Source organism: Cydia strobilella, chromosome Z, assembly GCF_947568885.1.
Source record: "Cydia strobilella chromosome Z, ilCydStro3.1, whole genome shotgun sequence".
NCBI lineage: Eukaryota > Metazoa > Arthropoda > Insecta > Lepidoptera > Tortricidae > Cydia > Cydia strobilella.
Window position 1 is genome coordinate 43,674,585 of NC_086068.1, and position 20,562 is coordinate 43,695,146.

Sequence of the window (20,562 nt, forward strand, 5' to 3'; positions counted from 1 at the left end):
GCAAACACAATGAATAACTTTATGGATTGATATTTAAAAAGCCCAAAATGTGGGTAGAACACATAATGCTTCTGTAAAATGTTTCCTCAACTCTCGAATACAACAAGTGGTCCACTTCTTTCGAAAACTACGAGTTCTATATTTATACGCGATAAGATATCGATACGTATTGATAGACCGAGCAACGCGCCCGCGTGCAACCCTAGCCACTCGGAATATTGACACTGATAACGTGATTTGTTTACAATTTGCCTGCTATTACATTTCTTACGCTCCATAAATTCACTTTCCGGTATTGTGTGATCATTCTCGATACCAGACGAACGTTTTCGAAATGGATAATAAAGCTGACGAGAGGTCTTCATTAATAGAGCGAACTAGAAGTGCTGATAAAAACGATGGTGCTTTACGTAGTGTTAAAGGATCGTCAACCAACGGTTCTACCGCCGATTCGATGAAGTCTTCTGAAGTGGCAGTGATCATGTGGGAACGGCGCCGGGTGTCGCCGCCGGCCGCGGGGCGCCGCAGGGCGCAGTCCTGGTCGGCCGGCCCGCCGGACGACGTCAGCTCCGATATAAGAATATTACGCGAAAGGTAAAATAAATGATGCTTAAGAGGAAATGGGACGGCCGCTTCTCCATACAAACGTAGTCCCCATTTTCCTCTCTGGATATTGACACTATCGAAAATATTTTTAACATAATTTGATGTATATTAACCATAGCTATGCCCCTACGTTCGATTTTGTGATTATTGTAAAAAATGGGAGCGAAAAATAGGAGCAAAAAACAGATTTCATACCAATTTTTAAATGCGCTTCTAACTTAATAAAAAAAATGTAGGGGCAGAGCTGTGGTTGTTATATAACAAATTGAGTGAAAACATTTTCAATAATGTTCCAGAGAGGAAATCCAGAAAGGAAAATGAGGACTACGTTTGTATGAAAAGGCAATTTCGCGCGGGTCCTCCACTTATGAGAGGATTAAACAGCTACTTACTGGTAGCTGGACCTTGCTGCTACTGAACCTTGATACATACCTAGTAAGTGCATACCTACCTAATGACTTATTAACTTGTATTCTTCAGGGCGGCTCCCCTTTAAAAAAGCATATTTGTTATAGTTGGTCAAGCAAATCTTGTCAGTAAATAAGAACAAAAAAACTATACTCATCCTTTTCTTTTGGGTGCTAGTACTAGTGTAAGACAAAGATAGTATGATTATCTCTGTCTATGTTTGAAATGAGACAGTCCCTTGACAGACTATATATTGCATATTTGATATATTGACTTTGACTTGTTAAAAAAAATTATAAATTTAAATTGTTTATTTCAAAAAAAAGAAATTACAAAATATACTCTCAGACTTAGCCTAGTCTACAATCTTATAGATTGTACGCTAAGTATGGTCTTATTTCTAATATTTCTATTACATTTATATTATTACTATTAATTTAACATGTATAATATGCTATATATAATATGATGTTTAACTTAAATATTCAGGCAGTGCTTTTTTAACATTATTTTAATTTTATGGGGCTTACCCTCTTCTAAATTATCTATTATATCATTTATATCTCTAGGAAGACTATTTAAGATGTGTGGCAAATAACTCGACCAGATTCTTTGCCCATAATAGTTGTTGCTACTTGGTATATTGAAATATTTTTTATTTATCAGTACTCTAAGGTTAGTTGGTCTGTCATACCTATTCAGACTTTCCAGTTTATGTCTATATTATAATATTATCGCTAGTTTCACTTTATCATACACATTCATTATTCTACAATGTTGGAATAAGTTATCATAATTATGTTTATGTTTATATTTGATTTTTAGTGGTACAATGGATTTTAAGATTCTTAACTGTAAATTATATATTCGCTGTAGGTGACTTTTGTGGGTTCTGCCATAGTTAAAAACCCTGGCTACTAATTATTATAAGTGGATTTTTGCAGTTTAGGTATTTTGTGACCTGAGCGTATTAGCGATAGGCTGGAACATTAATAGGTATGATTTTATGTGAAATAAGTAATACCCTATTAGTTAGGTACCTAGCCTAGTTCTTAGTAATAACATGTGGTGTGGTGTTAGAACTGGAGCTATGTATGTACAACGTACCTACGTAGTACGTACAGTCGAGTTCATAAATATGTATACATTTCTTTACCTTAATCCATTGCAATAAGGGGAAAAAATGTATACATATTTATGAACTCGACTGTACCTACTCGTAACAACTCTCGTAAATGTTTGCTATAAACGTGCGTTTATAATTTAATGCACTTGCATGCATTGTTTTGGCCACGTGAGAAGCCAAACATGTAGCGGGAATCGATTTATTGTGAAATGTGTTTTGTTCAACAGTGTGCAAAAATCAATATTACCTACATATAAAATTAGGTACCTATACGTAGCAGAAGTTAAATGTTCCCTCACGTGTCTACAGCAGACTGATATCTGAGATAACAGTCAAACAATAAATTAGTAGAAGGTCCTCTGTTGTAGAACATCAATATTTAAGTATACCTATTACCTGTGTGACTAAATTGTTAACTATAATCAAAGATAGATATAACTCCGTAATAGATGGAAACAGTCTAAGGAAAAAACCTGCCTCGAAAATCAAGAAAATTTGATTCTCGATCAGATGGCGCCACTACCTTTGGCCTACTCTCGTATATATGGCGTTGACGGCTTCGTTTGTTATTTAACAATTCTAACGCATATCAGTGAAAAACATGGGTCAAAATAATATAAAAATAATTAATGCAAATATATATTGCAAATAAAAAAAATCATTTATCCATATATAAATATATTTTTTGATATTTTTATTTTTAGTTTTAATCGTTAGATGGCAATGAATTTACTGTGGCTACAAAATTTACTATGACAGTACCGCTCTATCCTGTTATATCCTCTTTGCTATAATCTAACACTTATTACTCGTACACATTTGATTAGTAAGTATACAGTGTGTAAATTGAATACGGGCGAATATTTATATGGTGGTTAGCATATAGGACCTAAGAAGTATATTGAGATAGATTTTGTTTAGACATACAATGAAAATTTTAACCATACAAAATAATTCGGCCCGCAATGTAATAGGTACAACACACGTTACGGGATACGAGCTTTTTAATAGTAACGTACCTAACTGCTAACAAGCGTTGTCATCTTATGTCTCTTAATGTTTCCAGTACATTGCTGCTCGGTAAATTAAAAATAATAATAATTACGAGGTCATATTTCAGTGTATATATAATTTATCCTTCTAATCTAATCATTAATTAAGAAGCTCAGGCTAAACAGGCTCTCAAGTTGGCCGTTGTAAGCAGAGCATGGCTGAATGGGGACTGCTTCGTGGCCACTCTACCCAATGTGCTTGCGACACAGCACCGCAAACTATGGTGCACCTGATGGACTGCCCCGCGTGCCCGCACTCCTGCTCTGAATGTGACTTGAGAGACGCCACGGTCCGGGCTGTCAGCACCGCTCCTTTCTGGGCATCCACTGTTTAGGGGAACCTCGACACGAGAGAAGAAGAAGAATAATTAAGAAGAAGTTACACTTAATTATTATGACCCCGCATTGCTTGCAATAAGCCTTGCAATATTCGCCCGTATCAACCATCATTGCTTGTTCATTAACATCTCATACATCTCATATTAGACTCGATACTCATCGTCTTGCCTAATTGGATACAATTGAGCATCTTGTCCTACAGGTTTCGACTACAAATCAAGCCAAATGCCCTGAGGCCCTACCGCGAAATATTAAAATCAAATTTTCTTTATCTGCCTCTGTACTGCTCGAATATGCAGGAGCGATAGAGAGGCAAATAAAGAAATTTCGTTTTTAGGGTTCCGTACCCAAAGGGAAAAAACGGGACCCTATTACTAAGACTCTGCTGTCCGTCCGTCTGTCCGTCTGTCCGTCTGTCTGTCTGTCTGTCACCAGGCTGTATCTCGTGATCTGTGATAGCTAGACAGCTGAAATTTTCACAGATGATGTATTTCGGTTGCCGCTATAACAACAAATACTAAACCGTGCACACGCCCAGTCACACACATTATTTCACATTATTTATTGTATAATGTTTTTGTTTAGACTAGTCCGGACGCAAAGTCGGCCACGGCCGGGCGCCATGCGGCGGCTGACTCGGCGGCAGCGGCTGACGCTAGCGTCGCTGGCGCTGGTGGACTTTATGAGCTTCTGTTCCATCAGCGTCATGGCGCCCTTCTTCCCCGGCGAAGCCAAGGCCAAGGGCCTCTCGAACACAGTATGCGGTCTTGTCTTCAGCTTTTATGCTATTGTTATGTTTATAACTTCACCGTTCATGGGTAAATGCGTAAGTGTTATTTTTATATTAGGCATGAAATTGATTTTTTAAGTGTTTATATGCGTGATTTAGGTAAAAATTGTAAAAAACATTATACCTAAATTACTCATATAATTTGTCGACAGAAGTACCTATTCCCATTTCGTTCCAATTCGTTAGTTAATAAGCCGTAGCATACTTAAGCATGACGAAGCGTATTAGGTACCGGATGAGATAAAATCTAAGTACCTAAATAATCCTGAAAATTGGATAAATAAAATAATAATAACAACATAATTTGAACATAATAAATAACCAGTGGACTTCGCTTAACTACGTTCAATTGAACGACTGCACAAATAACAAAATTCATAATATCAAAGATAGATATAACTCCGTAATAGATGGATACAGTCTAAGGAAAAAACGTGCCTCGAAAATCAAGAAAATTTGATTCTCGTTCAGAGGGCGCTACTAGTTTTGGCCTACAGTCGTATAGATGGCGTTGACGGTTTCATTTGTTATTTAACCATATTAACGCATATCAGTGAAAGAACATGGGTCAAAATCATAAAAATAATTAATGCAAATAAAAAAAATCATTTATCTATATTTAAATACATTCTATCGTATTTTTACAAATCTTCATTTTTAGTTTTAAAGTGTGTCGACAGATGGCAGTGAATTTACTGGGGTTACAAAATTTACTATGACAGTACCGCTCTAGTATAAGTTACTCTATGAAAATATATATATTTTTATTTATAAAAGCAAATACATATCCGTAATAATAACTTATAACCACACTGACAGAATTTTCACAATCCTTAATTGTTTTTTAAATAAATAAATATAGTTATTTGTTATACAAGGGTGCAAAGTTGTATTTTACCCGCGAGTGTTTCAACACACGAGAAGTAAAATACATTTGCACCCGTGTGTAACACAAAACTTTTCCCCTCACTATTGCGAGGAAAGTGCAACATCCACAGGCGTTAAATCATCTTCATCACTGGAATCACTCATTATTTTACGATAATACGATAATGTAACAGAAAACTCTGAAAGTTGTGTATTTTTACGTGTTGGGGTCGGTGATAAATTTTTTGTTGACAATGTTGACATTTCTGATGATGCGTTTTGAAATTGCATCGACTCAACTTGTGCGTTCCGAATTACATTCAACATCATATAAAAAAAAATGTTTCTTATGGAATTTAAGGTTTATGACATGGAGACTATATAAAGGAGCCAAATCTCTATGTATGAAAAGTGTCCATCAAAAAACAGTAATTAGGCGGCGCCACCATACACCGAAATACTACCAAAAACAACCTACCTAATTTGGTCGGGTTATTTGTTGGTTCATGTTATACTCATGTCCCAGAGCCTAACTAGCGCCACCGGAGAGATTAGGAACTATTATTTAAAGCTGAAAGCGGTCACTTTTGCAACAATTCTGCCATAAGAGATTGGCATCCTTTCTATACCATCCATAGTTTATGACTTAAAATAATTAAATAAAGCTAAATTTGGTATTTTTTATTAAATTCTCAAACCATTTATTTAATGATAATTAATATAGAACGAACCATTATTATGAGCGTTTTACGTTTTGTTATCTGTCAAAAGCTACTAAAGGCGCTTCGCGCAGTTTTTGGCCAAAAACTCTTACTTTTTAGAGCTTATAACTTCTAAATGAGTCAACCAAAAATTATGAAAAAAAATATATGCATCTTCACTTTATGCACAACAATTGTATCATTTGACTTTTTTCCTGAAATTTGTAGTTTCACCGAAAAATAAATAACACGACAGGCCGTTTTGCGGCTAACTTTGCTTATAACTACTAAACGGCTTAATCGATTAAAATTATTTTTAAACTAACAAAAATGTTTTAACAGGTTCTACAAATGCAACATACCTTTTGTTAATCAAAAAATTTTTTTTTTAAGAAATCGAACGTTTTTCCACATTTCATGCGTATGCAGCCTGAAAATGGCGTGGCCGGCAGTCGTGTGCCAGCTTTGAGACGAGGAGGCTGTGTCGTTCATCGCTCCGTGCCTTCCTTGCACTATGTTCGCTTATGCACAAGCAAAGTGCTATAATATCGGAGTTATTGTGGCCAAAGAATAAATAACTGCAGAGCGCTGATTTGGTTGCGACGCGCATTAGCGAGCGCAACACGGTATTTTGCGGTCTATTACAATGAATGTAATGATAATAACGGATATTATATTATATTATATATATTATACTATAATATACGTATGTCTGAGAAAACTTCATTTGAAATAAATAAATAAATGTTTTCTAACCGACATATTATAATGTAATTCAAGTTTTACGTTTTGAATAATGTTCCATTTCATCTCGAAACAATAAATAATTGATTTAACATAAGCTACCTATTACCTACTACGTTGTCTACGTTGTATGTATGTATAGTACCTGTTAAAAAAAATGTTTTTTTAGTTTAAAAATAATTTTAATCGATTAAGAACTAGCAAAACGGCCTATCGTATTTTTATTTACGGAAAACTTACTATTAAGCTCGTCACAGACGGAGCGATAATCTGTCGCACGTGTAAAGCGCCAAGTCGAGCTAAAACAAAGAGGCACGGCCGTACCATCCTTTTCTCAAAGCCACTCAGGCCGCTAGAACCCTGAATTTAGTGACACATATGGCATAATATGGCTTAGATATATCCCCAAGAACATTCCATTTAAACTTGTAGTATAAGAATTATTGCACGTCGAAGTTGCTTACTTTGGTCACTGACACACTCACTCACTCACCAATCATCATAATTCTAAGTTACTTCTAGCAGACCCACAAGCTGTAAATTTTAATGATAGTTAGTAGTTTTTAGCTTCTCAAGCCATAAAAAACCTAAAAATATTGCAAGATCAGTCACGTTTTGAAGATTTGAGAAATGCATAAGTTACTTTGTAATCCCATATAAATATATGCTACTACAAAGTTATGTTTGCAGTTCCTACAAATAGTAGGTGAAGGTCTACGATAGTACGATGTGAATGAAGATGTGTATAGTTATAAAATGTGTATAGTATGAGTATCGTATGGCTATGAGTATGGTAAGGATATGAATATGGTATAGGTATGAGTGCGGGTATGGTGTGGGGTGGGTAAGGGTATGAGTATTGTACGAGTTATAGTTTGGTATGGCCATGAGTATTGTATAGGTATGAGTACGAGTACCTATAGTGTGGGATGGGTATGAGCTTTGAGAAAAGTGGTAGCTGTCGTACAAGAAGTAGTACCCGAAAACAAGGACTGCCTACAAAAAGAGATGAGATCCCATCAAAAACATTACATGTAAAAGATCAAAGTCTCGCAACGCAATTCTTCAACTACAAAAAAGTTTTGAGATGTAATGTGAAACCAAGTCGGTATTTTAGTCAGTGCCAGGGGGTGTTAAAACATTGTATTTACAAAACTGTTAAAAACATTTTTTAGTTTAAAGATAATTTTAATCGAATTGCCGTTTAGTAGAAATAGGCAAAAATACCTAGTAGCAAAACGGCATGTAGTAGTGTTTTTTATGAAAAAACTATAAGTCACAGGAAAAAAATAATTCCGACTATAAATAATAGTTTGAAATTGATTACCTATTTTATTTATCAACCAACTACTCGAAAAAAACAATAGTTTAATAGTAAGGTAACGATTCTAAAAAAACCGGCCAAGTGCGAGTCGGACTCGCGCACGAAGGGTTCCGTACCTTCATTATTTATATTTATTAATTTATTAAAGAGATAAAAAAACTATAAACGCACTATTAATTAATATATTTTTCTTATAATTTTCGACCTCCACTAAATGCATAATCTACTCATACTCAAAGGACAAAATAGCTGCAAAGCAGTCTTTGCAGTCAAAAGATACACAAGTACGAGTATAGCGCCATCGGCGCGCCTCTGGACTGTTTTATTATATTCTTTGAACCTCGTTGCGTGCCGCGAGTCAAAATTCACGTACGATCGCAGTGAGCGGAGTGCGGGGTGAAGCGGGTACATTTGCCCAGACGCTCAAGGCCAAATCAGCGAGAATCGTCTTAAACACGCTCCATCCAAGGTCAAATTACTTTCCCCACTAGTGGATAAAAACAATTCCATAACAACTTAAGGCTAAACTTAAGCCTAGTCAAAGAGTCCCCCCCGAGTTGTCCCTGGCGCAAAGGTGCCCATCACACTAGCCGCGTTACCACGTTGAATTGCGATGGACAACCTTTGCACCAGGTACGAACCCGCGCGGGCGTCATACCCCCTCTCCCTAATACGACGTCCCACTTCCCTAGTAAAGGCAATAGCCTCTGACCCCCAGCACCCAGTAGTCTCGAACGCCAGGGGTACAAAATAACAGTTCCCTGCCAGGTTCGCGTATTTATCCCGCTTTTTGGCCGCGGCAAAATCTGCCGCGGCACCAGCTGTCCGCACAGTTCGGCCGAGGTGTGAGGCCGCGAAAGTGTTAACGCACGTGGCGTCCCACAACAGGCACTTACCCCTCTGCCACGGCACCAACGTGGATAAAATGCGTTTTTCCCCGCTTGTTTTAAAGGATAAAAGACGGTTTTCCGAGATAGTGAGGGGAAAAATAATATATGACCTCAATACTCAATGACCAGCATAATTCATAATTTATTGACTTATTATTTGTGTTAGTGTATAGTTGGTTAGTGTTTGAACAAGCGTCATTGTCATTACCTTATATATATTTGATTCATTTGCAGCTACCGATAGTGGGTGCAAAGTTCATGCTCACGGCGGGAATGTTCATCGCCGGCTTCTGTAATGTTCTATTTGGGTAAGTTTACCGGATCTAATTACATGTTAATAAGGTTCTTATTCTTAGTAAGTTTACCGGCTCTAATTACATAGAGCCCTTATTCCCTGGAGCGTTCATCGATTTCACGAAATAACACTCAATAGATGGCGTTGACGCGCGGTACGCGAGCGCCGGCAACTATAACGCGTTTTGAACGCAGAGAAGAATAATCTTGATCGTTGTCGATTTCAATAGCAAGTAACATTATTTTTATTGTAATAGCCACTCTTTTATTTTATTTTATATGCATGGTAGTAGTAATTTCAGTTTATTATGTTAAGAAAATATACATACTTGTACCCAGAGATGACCAGGGTGCCTAGCCAAGATGCCAACCGTTTTTAGGTACTTATAGTTTACATTAAAACCAAATCTGCAGCTGACCTCTGAAATGGGTAATAGAAACGCGATCCGTATGTCTTTCGCTTTCCAAATGACCAGGGTGCCTAGCCAAGATGCCAACCGTTTACGCTCCGTAGCAAACGAAACGTAACTGTCTCTGTCGCACTAATATGGAAGAGTGATAGAGAGAGATTACGCTATTGTTCGCTTCGGAACGAACCACTGGAATCATGGCTAGGCACTCGGCTTTAGTACCTACAGTTTACGTTAAAAACCACTTAAAACCAAATCTGTAGCTGGCCACTGAAATGGGTAATAGAAACGCGTTCCGTATGTGTTTTGCTTTCCAGATAATCAGAGTACCTAGCCAAGATGCCAGTCGTTCGTTCCGTAGCGAACGATAGGGTAATCTCTATCTATCACTCTTCCATATTAGTGCGACAGAGACGGTTGCGATTCGTTCGCTACGGAGCGTAAACGGTTGGCATCTTGGTTAGGCACCCTGGTCATCTGCAAAACGAAACACATACGGAACGCGTTTCTATTACCCATTACAGTGGCTAGCTATAGATTTGGTTTTAATGTAAACTATAATAGGTACCTAAACCTGGGTGCCTAGCCAAGATGCCAGTCGTTCGTTCCGCAGCGAACGATAGGGTAATCTCTCTCTATCACTCTTCCATGTTAGTGCGACAGAGACGGTTGCGTTTCGTTCGCTACGGAGCGTAAACGGTTGGCATCTTGGCTAGGCACCCTGGTCATCTGCAAAGCGAAACACATACGGAACGCGTTTCTATTACCCATTACAGTGGCCAGCTATAGATTTGGTTTTAATGTAAACTATAGGTACCTAAACCTGGGTGCCTAGCCAAGATGCCAGTCGTTCGTTCCGTAGCGAATGATAGGGTAATCTCTCTCTATCACTCTTACATATTAATGCGACAGAGACAGTTGCGTTTCGTTCGCTACGGAGCGTAAACGGTTGGCATCTTGGCTGGACACCCTGGCCATCTGGAAAGGGAAAGACATACGGAACGCGTTTCTACTACCCATTCAGAGGCCAGCTACAGATTTGGTTTTAATGTAGACTATAGGTACCTAAACGGTTGGCATTTTGGCTAGGCACCCTGGTCATCTGGAAAGCGAAAGACATAAGGAACGCGTTTCTACTACCCATTTTAGAGGCCAGCTACAGATTTGGTTTTAATGTAAATTATATTATAGATACCTAAACGGTTGGCATCTTGGCTAGGCGTCTTGGTCATCTGGAAAGGGAAAGACATACAGAACCCGTTTCTACTACCCATCCAGAGGCCAGCTACATATTTGGTTTTAATGTAAACTATAGGTACCTAAACGGTTGGCATCTTGGCTAGGCACCCTGGTCATCTAGAAAGCGAAGGACACGAGGAACGCGTTTCTACGACCCATTTTAGAGGCCAGCTACAGATTTGGTTTTAATGTAAATTATATTCTAGGTACCTAAACGGTTGGCATCTTGGCTAGGCACCTTGGTCATCTGGAAAGGGAAAGACATACGGAACCCGTTTCTACTACCTATTTAGAGGCCAGCTACAGATTTGGTTTTAATGTAAACTATAGGTACCTAAACGGTTGGCATCTTGGCTAGGCACCCTGAACAGACCCGATCACCTAGGCGAAAAAATTTAATATTTGTGCTATAAAATGTACCTATGAACACATTGATCACCTAAGGATCAAGATTTTCTAATCGCAGTATACACCACTTCTCGGAACTAGATCGTTGATTACGAACGAAACAAACGCCTGACGATCGAGCACAGGTCCGTCCCCTAAGCGCGCTCGGCGGGGACTGAGCGCGCAGTGTCGGTGCAGCGTGATTTATACGTCTTTTAAAAATATTTAAATTTACGGGAAAATAGGTCCTATAGTTATGATTTTTTTTTATGGGTTCACATAATGTTAGAGTTTGCTATAATATTATTTTGAGGGCAAAATATAAGTACAATTTGCGATAAAAAATATAATGCGACCCTGTTTTCACTGAAAAAATGGAGAAAACTCGGAAGGTATTTTATCATTTTTTTAAAATAAATCTTTGATTTTCAATCATTTCAGCCCCTCGTACAAGATATGGTGAATTGAATTGTAATCATTCATGAACCAAATGATTCTTGTTTACTGCAAAATTAGCAACCGAAACGACACTTCTCACTGCAAATTTTGAAAAATACTCCCAGGAAAACTCATTTATTTTAGGTTTAAAAAGAGAAAATGAAAACGCTAGTTTAGGAAATGATTATTTAAGAACGTTAACAGTTTTTGAATAAATACTAATAGTTACGTCGTATAATGTTGAATGAAAAAGGAAGCATTTTGCAAAATACGCTCGTTTGTAGGAATAAGGCCTCTTAGTATGTTTCATGCCGTTAATGCCATAATTTACATAATTTACACGTGTGGAAAATGGCTGGTTCTTATAAATATTATTTTCTAAATTTTAACAGTTAAACTTATATAGCGCCTTACAAATGTATAGGTAGTTTCCGAGTTAAATACCTCAGCGTATAGTCATACAGGCGGACAGTCGGACTAGACGAAAATATTCCGCTATCGACTTCAGCTATCAGGATACCGTTTTCATCAATGTTGATTACGAAACCCTAAATACAAGGCATATTTACTGAAATGTAATTCTGTTGGAAGCAATTTACGAGTAGACAAATGTTGGGCATTATTTTCAGATGTTTAGTACTAGTGGAGGATTCGGCGATGTTCACCGGGCTGTGCTTCGCGGTGCGGGGCGCGGCCGCTCTCGGGGCCAGCGCGTACTCCACGGCGAGCTACGTGTTCGTGGTGAATGTGTTCCCGGACTCCATCGGCTCGGTGCTGGGCATCCTCGAGACCTTCGTCGGCATCGGCATGTCCGTGGGCCCCGCCATCGGAAGTTTGCTCTATTCGGTATGATTATACCTACGGGTCAACATTCACCCCTTAACTCTTTTCCAGGCATAGTACGATGTATCGACCACATAAGTACGTTTGAATTTAATTTTAACTTCAGCAATCTGATTTAAGGTTCAAATTATATTGGTATTTCAGGAAATGTGACTCTTCTTTAAATAAATCACCAAAACGTACCTATTTGGAATACATTGGATTCGTTGGCAAAACCTTCTAGATTGGTACCACCTGGAAAAGGGTTAAATAAAGTAAGAAATACCTATGGTTTTTTCCCTTTTGGATCGCCGAAATACCTATGGTTTTCCCTTTTGGAACGCCGAAACATGAGGCATAGGCCGAACGGATGGAGACAAAACAAAGGCACTAGTATTTTTTTAACATTTACTCGAATTTCACATTACTTGCATATGCACTTAAAACCTTAGCGAAAAACTATGTAGGTCCTTAGAAAAAATTATGGTAAGTAGGGATAGTTACCAACATTTTAGAAACGTCTTGTCTAAAATATGTATCAATTGTTTCAGTTAGATCGGAGGCTTCGGGCTTCCATTTTACACTATTGGAATTATCATGGTTTTGATTGTACCCGTTAATTGCCTGTTGCTCACAGACTGCGAAGGTATGTCCATGTCGGTTTTTTCTGATTGTTTCACTTTTACGCCTTAAAAACGAATTGTTTGTTAGCTTTTTTTGCTTTGTTTGTATGCTACAACAATTCTTTACTCTTTTAGAAGTAGTGACCGGATCAAAATCAGCATCTGTGATGGGGTTGTTTAAGATCCCGTCGATAATGGTGACGGGGCTGGTGATCGTGGTGGCGTCCAACACGTGGGCCTTCCTCGACCCCACGCTGGAGCCGCACATGAGGCAGCTGGGCCTCACCACCAACCAGATTGGACTTGTGTTTCTAATGTTCTCCAGTCTTTATGGAATATTTAGCCCCATTTGGGGTTGGGTGGCGGATCGGTAAGCACTAATAGCAATATACAGTCAAAGCTTTATTATACCTATTTATTAGGTAGAAAACTACTACTATATGAAAGAACTTCAATACTTACTCATATAATCATAACCTAAGTATTGTCAGAAAATTCTGCTGATTCCTCGAATTTTGTTTAGCAATATCTTGAAAACACATTATTAATTTACCGTTTTGCTTATGCAGGGTACATAACCACTGGTGCATGATGATTTGGGGGCTGTTCCTGATTACCGTCGGCTTGTTGCTGCTGGGGCCCTGCCCCTACATTCCTGGTCTTCCAACGTAAGCAAGCCATCTAAATATCATCTCCAAATGACGTTTAATTCAAAAAAAGACAACTACTTAAGTGCGACAGCATGAACCCACATTAAATAATCACACTTTATGCTGAGGCTCCTATCTGTTTTTATTTTATAATCTAAGTAAGTATTAGTTTATTCAAATGCAAAAAATTCAACCTTATTTAATAAATACTAATTTTAACTAAGGTCCGTGCTGTGGCTCGACTTGGTGGCGCTCGCGATTCTGAGCGTGTCGGTGGCGTTAACGCTTTTACCCACCTTCCAAGGAGTTTTAACAAGTTCAATGTAAGTACAGTTTTAATAATGTAGTAATGTGAAGTATTTAAGTAATGACATCGATATCAGGTTGATTGTAGGAAGCACGTAGGTAATACTTATTAGTTATTACGTTTTATTTATTGGAAAATACGATGTCAGGAATATATAGGTAACTTATTATAATGTCATGGAAAACTGCTCATACCTAGTTTTATTTGATAAAGTGCACTGCAAGAAGCCAAATTTTAGTATTATATATGTTTTCTCTAATGGATCCGCTTAGTTATATTTAGGTACTAATGATGATTGCGTAGTTAGTGTTTAGATTTACCTATAATTATTATGCCGGTGTAGGAAACCTGCGTTCCGTAGTCCGTCTGTCTGTCTGTCCGTCCGGTGCTTTAATGCGTGATCGTTAGTGTTTAGAAAGCTGCAATAAATATGGTACCTCCCCTACACGTAAAGTACCTATATACCTACCTACCTAGGTATGATTTTTTATTTCGCTTTAAGCCTATGATATTGGGTGTTGGATAGGTCTTTCAAAATAGGGATCTCGAACACCATTTTTTAATAATTAAGTGAATATTTACAGAAATAATCCCTCCCGAAAAAAAACGCGTTGGGCTCCATTATTTTGTCGTTAATGGACGCATTTTTATCGCTTGTCACTATGCCTGTCATTGTACATTGTAACAAGTATAAGTGCGAAAGTGACACATGACACGACAGGCAATAAAAAAGCCACCATGCTACCGCCGCGCCGCAGAAGTGAAGAACATCTAGCTGATGATGAGACTAGTGGCGTAGCGTGAACCAATCTAGCCGTGGGCGAAAACTACATCTGCGAGGCCCTTTTCAGTGTGTTTTCTCAAGGTAATAAAAAGGTTGGCTTTGCGATGCCGGGGGCGAAGGCCCCATTCGCCCACGCCTAGCTACGCCACTGATGGAGACCATAGGCGACCTTAGTATACCTAGGACACCTAGGTGATAGAACAACGCAATCTCGTTGAGCTTGAGGTGTACCAGTGTAAAAGAAGTACTCTTAGTTAGGATATATGTTTACAGGAAATGTCTGCAATCCGTCATTGTATACACTTCCTAGGAAATGTAGACAATTCCTAAAATCGCCCGGAAATGTGTTAAATAAAATATTAAAAAATTAAAAAAATATTAAAATTACATACAATTACATGTACAGCTCGTACAGTTTAAGTAACATGTATACAATTAAAATTATATATAACATGAATAACTGGGTTGTTAGACATGCAGTAATAAAAAAGGAATTAAAAAAGGAGTAAAGGAGCCAGTAATTGTGTGTGTGCGTGTGTGTGTGTGTGTGTGTGTGAGAGAGAGAGAGAGAGAGAGAGAGCGTTTGTGTGCGTATGTATGTATGTATGTATTTAGTATGTTGATGTGTGAATCTCTAGTAACATATAGTATTTTGTATTTTATTTTAGTAAGTCGTCTATTTCCTCGTAGCTTTTATATATTAGACACATTGCTTAAACAGCGACCGGAAATGTATAAATTCAAGATTTTTGGCAACGTGGGGGTCGCAGTTCTAACCTAACCTACTCTTCTGGATACAATTCGTATCCGTGGGGGGTCGCAGTTCTAACCTAACCGATTCTGTTTTTCTTACCTATCCTAACATACTCTACTGGCAACATTTCCTTTTCTAGGGGGTCGCTTTTTTCTGGCAACAGTTTGTTATGTGCAATGGTGCAGTTTATTACCATGTTTTATATTCATTTTATTAACAGAAAGCATTACTTTTATACATTTCTTAGTACCGTATCGGAATTCTATATAAAATCTTTAAAACAATATTTAATACATTTAATGGCCTCAGAATTGTATTTCCGGTGACATATATATAAAAAAACTGTTTCAGCTACGAAGGCGGTTGCCCGGAGGCGCTGGCCACGTACAGCGCCGTGGCGGGCGTGTGGTCGTGCTGCTACGCGCTGGGCGAGGTCTCCGGCCCGGCGCTGGGCGGCGCGCTCACGGAGCGCTACGGCTTCGCGGTCGGCGCTACGATCTGCGCGGTAGCTTGCTTCGCTGTGGTACAGTTTCCACTCAATAGTATTCGTAGTATAGTATTTTTCATATCTCATGCTCTGAAAGTGGGTCGTTGTTGTTCTAAAAAGTGCGCAGAAAGTGATACGTTTCTGCTCTAGTGCAGAAAAGTGGTGTACTCCTCTGCGTCCCCGTACTCCCCGTCCCATGAGCAACTAGGTGGAATCAAAATTGAAAATTAGTGTCTTTATTTCCCCGCCTGGAACAATTGGTAATTGTTCTAATTTTACTAAACGCGCATTGATTAGTTTTTTATTAAAAATGATGTAAGTAAATTGTTAAAATAAATTATTCTTGATTTATTTTATTGAATTGTATTTACTCGATTTCATAAGGCGGGAACCAAAAGGAATACACCTACAATATTTTTTTACCCTTACATTTGCGTAAATGAGCAAAAGCAGAATCATACAGCCACAGTTAAACGTTTGTACGATATTAAATGGGTTTTTAAAGTTGTTTAGCACTATATTCATGAAAATAAATAAAATATAAGATAAAAATTGCTTATTTTATTTATTAAATTTGTTAATATTTAAAAAAATTAAATACTTTTGTTATGTTGGCTAAATGACTGGGATGCCATTGACTATTGGGAGTTTTAGAAAGAAAAAGTAAAAAATTAAAAAGCAAGAGGGAATCCCGCTGATTTTGATACTATAATCATAGACCTAGCATTACATAGATCAGCTATACGCGTGCGCCCGTGAGGGACAAAACAATCAAAACATACGCAATGCGGCAATGTGATTGGTCGATTAGATTTGTAGCCCACCATAAACCATACAAATTTACGGTGGGGAATTAAAAAAAATGTGAGACTGTGACAAGGACAAACAATAACAGCGCTTTCTCTGCTACTCCTACTGAAAGATACATAAAACTATCCCGTTCGTTCATTTCCCCCCACCCCTCATGCCCGATCCAGTTATACTAGATTCATGACTATAATGAACAAATAATTTTAAAATTACTACAGTTTGTTATGTGCGTTTTCGTAAATATTGCAAACTAAATGGTTTTCGCCAGGGGGTATTTATCTTCACACATGAAAAGTCTCCGATTGCAAGTCCTTAGGGAAAAAAATATGGCCATAGGTCTATTTAGGTCCTTTAATTACTGATTTTGCCAAATTGCCTTGTCTTGTTTGGTTTCCTCGCATTCGATATGAAAAGTAGAGTGTTTAACTCGGGTGAAAGGCACCATTTCCGTCTCGTACTATTGGCGAACTACCTCGACAGGAATGGGTGCCTTTCAACCCTTGGTTAACAATCTACTATTAAACACTTAATTAACTTAAGTCAGCAGATTTGTCAGGTACTTCCAAGGTGGTTCAGCTTTACTGCATATTACAAAGTTACAAACCAGTCGCACGTAGCAGGTTCTACCTCGCGGTCCTCGCGGCATTTAACCGCAATAACTTGCGATGATCCGTTTTAGTCGAGTGGTAGACCAATAGTGGCCAGGGAATTGATGTGCGTTACTGTTTTATTTGCAGGCAGTGATCGCACTCGCCTTCTTCTCGCTGCGCGAGTCGTCGAAGTGGGCTATGGGGGCATCGTGTTCGGAGTCGCTCCCGCGCTCCGACTCCACGTGGAGCAGCGGCCACTTCTGCACGCGTAGCGCGCCCGACAGCCGGCTTGACACCTCCCCGCTGCTCACGCCCTGTTCCCGCTCAGAGAGAGGCTGTAAGTAGCCGCATAGCCGCAACCGCGCTCTGTGCCGATTTTTCACATAAACATCGGATATAGGTACTTATTAATTAATAATGGATTACATGGCTGACTACTTGCAGACATGCTGTGCTAGTTATTGCAATAGACGTCAATTAAATATCATATTATATGTACGAGTACGTTAAAACGTAGCAAAATCCATTTTGTTGTTAGCTATTAATTAAGATATACGATATCCGAAGTTAATTTGAATAACCGACACAGAAGGAACGTACTAAAATATATATTTTTTGAATTTTTATAATAGACCGCGAGCCAAGAACAGATTTCCATGACCAATCGCCTCCCGGACGATAACTCGTATAGAGGGTAACGGCTATGTACTATGAACCCTCATGGACGTCAGCTGCCGCGTCGTTGGTGGGTTCAGGAATGGCAGCCACCAAAACATGTAAAAAAAAAATTGGGTTTGCCTCCCGTTTGATACTTTGACAGATGATAGTTTAGATGCTATTGTAAATTAAAAAAAATCGTCAGCCGGTTGTATCGCGGTGGGAAGACCATCAATTCGTCGCATAAACAAGTAAAAAATAAGTGCTTCATCATCAAACAAATGTACCTACAAGCCAAAACTCGCTGGGGGCTCACTTAGCTTATCGTGGCATGGCCTTTTGCTTATGAGACAGTATTTTTGTTTCAGGTTCTTATTATCCGTATGATACGTCGACGCCTAAACGGCTCTATATCAAACACAAAAATCCAAACAAAAGCGGGTCGGCCAGTGTCGCAGAAACAATAGTTCACATACTTAAATTTGAATTTATTACGAATACCTTATTTGAGATACGGAAGAGAAATCAGTCAAACTCAAGTAGCTCTAATGCGGGCCTATACCAAAACTACTTGGGCCGAGCAGACGAAGAAGAGTTAAATAATAATAACAAATATAATAATCTTGATAACAATCAAATCAAAAATAAAGATAGAGTAAGCGTCGACTACTGCTCGTATCTAGAGAACGCTATTTTTGGAAGCTCTACCATCTTAGAAAACGTCCATTTGGATAACTTGGTAGTCAAAAGGAACAACAAAGGACTTGTGTCTACGATGTCAAATAATTGTACTGATAGAAAGTCTACTGAAGACATTCTTAGATACAATCTCGAAAAGGTTAATTTCTACGAGAACATTGAATCATGTCCACCGATGGATAACATATCTGTAAGTGTCGTTATTCAACACCATAGTTAACCTAAGATGAGAGTCATGAAAATGCTAGCAATAATACCTGAACAAAGTTTACTAATTTCATTCCCTTAATCTTAAATAATTGTATTTAAAAAATATACAATTTGTTTAATCCGTTTGTTCTTTTTACAGAAAACTTGCGAATGTAAGAACGGTGTCACGTTTTTCACGGGAACAGTGGCATTATCTTCAACTGGTGCATGTGAAGTATAGTGCAATTAGCTTAAAAATAGCTATTTATAATTAATTAATTTTTTTACGAAGCATATTCGAATTTTTATGAAATTAGTTGGTAAGATCTTATTGCTTGTTAGGAGTTCTTGTTATTATAGAGGTTAAAACCAAATTGCGTCTGTTTATTTTGAAATAGCAAACATTATCTTCAAACTTCTAACTGGACTAGGAAACCATGTATCTAAAATGACCGCCTAACTTCGGCTCCTTACTTAATCGGTAGGCTCCTCGAAGCGACGTTAGGTAAATCTACCTACCTATGTACTTGTTGAATATGTTTTCATAGTACAATCGACCTCGGCTGACTGCCAATGCCAACACTCGATCTTTATTAACTTTTCATTACTTTTAGTCCATGCAACCACGGGGGTAAATTCTAATAGGCTAGATGACAAATTTTCATGAATGGTATCAATCAATCAGGTTTGTTTTTAGGGTTCCGTACCCAAAGGGTAAAAACGGGACCCTATTACTAAGACTGCGCTCTGTCTGTCTGTCTGTCCGTCTGTCACCAGGCTGTATCTCACGAACCGTGATAGCTAGACAGTTGAAATGTTCACAGATGATGTATTTCTGTTGCCGCTATAACAACACATACTAAAAACAGAATAAAATAAATATTTAAGTGGGGCTCCCATACAACAAACGTGATTTTTTGGCCGTTTTTTGCGTAATGGTACGGAACCCTTCGTGCGCGAGCCCGACTCACACTTGGCCGCTTTTTAGGATCAAATGTCTATATGGGACCCATTGCATTAAAGAAATACAAAAGTCAGTAATGACAGTCAAAGTCCGACGGTCGTACTTCATTCGCGAAACGCTCCTAAGAAAACGATGTGAACGTGACGTCAAGGTCACTGAGAGTCCATCTTGAAGTATGGTCAAAACAAGAAAATTGCGTTTTTGTCGGTGAAATATTGCGTTTATGTATATAGTTGCTATACAATCTTTTTTTGGCTAAAATGTAAGGAGTCGAACGATATCCTTACTTTTTTCCTTTTAGAAAGTTACAAAAAAACTTAAATCTTGAAACTTGCAGGTTGCAGGTCCTGTTTTTTGTATTATTTTCGTTAATTATTTTAATATCCACATTATTGTTATAAATTGATCATTTGCTATCTATTTTACTAGATTTTGTTATAAAATTCACCATGTGTCATCATCCCTATTACTCTTTACTCATATGTTATTACGGAAATGTGATATACATTTTATGTGTATATAATAGGACGAACTTAAATAATATTTAATTGTGATTCCAATCCTGATCTCGATTTAGTTTAATGTTAGTTAAGTTTATGAACCTACTGACG

At 38.1% G+C, this 20,562-nt stretch overlaps 2 protein-coding genes across 2 annotated transcripts in view; one reads left to right on the forward strand and one right to left on the reverse strand.

Moving 5' to 3' along the window:
• LOC134754951 (uncharacterized) overlaps window positions 1–20,562 on the reverse strand; it is a 533,971-nt gene that overhangs the window by 302,113 nt on the left and 211,296 nt on the right. The gene's annotated exons all lie outside the window — the stretch shown is intronic.
• Window positions 121–19,281, forward strand: LOC134753875 (MFS-type transporter SLC18B1-like). The gene is made up of 12 exons (XM_063689832.1): window positions 121–594; window positions 4,117–4,357; window positions 9,082–9,155; window positions 12,245–12,461; window positions 12,993–13,083; window positions 13,196–13,430; window positions 13,630–13,728; window positions 13,935–14,033; window positions 15,907–16,078; window positions 17,590–17,779; window positions 18,468–18,988; window positions 19,148–19,281. Exons 1-12 carry the CDS (start codon window positions 335–337, stop codon window positions 19,226–19,228), a joined length of 2,280 nt encoding a protein of 759 aa, XP_063545902.1. The 5' UTR covers window positions 121–334; the 3' UTR covers window positions 19,229–19,281.

What these genes read in the sequence shown, in the direction of transcription:
- LOC134753875 (XM_063689832.1), top strand. Translation starts at nt 335, where the DNA reads ATGGATAATAAAGCTGACGAGAGGTCTTCATTAATAGAGCGAACTAGA. An exon ending in ATAAGAATATTACGCGAAAG is followed by an intron (nt 595 to 4,116) that starts GTAAAATAAATG and finishes GTTTTTGTTTAG; the next exon opens with ACTAGTCCGGACGCAAAGTC. An exon ending in CACCGATGGATAACATATCT is followed by an intron (nt 18,989 to 19,147) that starts GTAAGTGTCGTT and finishes TTCTTTTTACAG; the next exon opens with AAAACTTGCGAATGTAAGAA.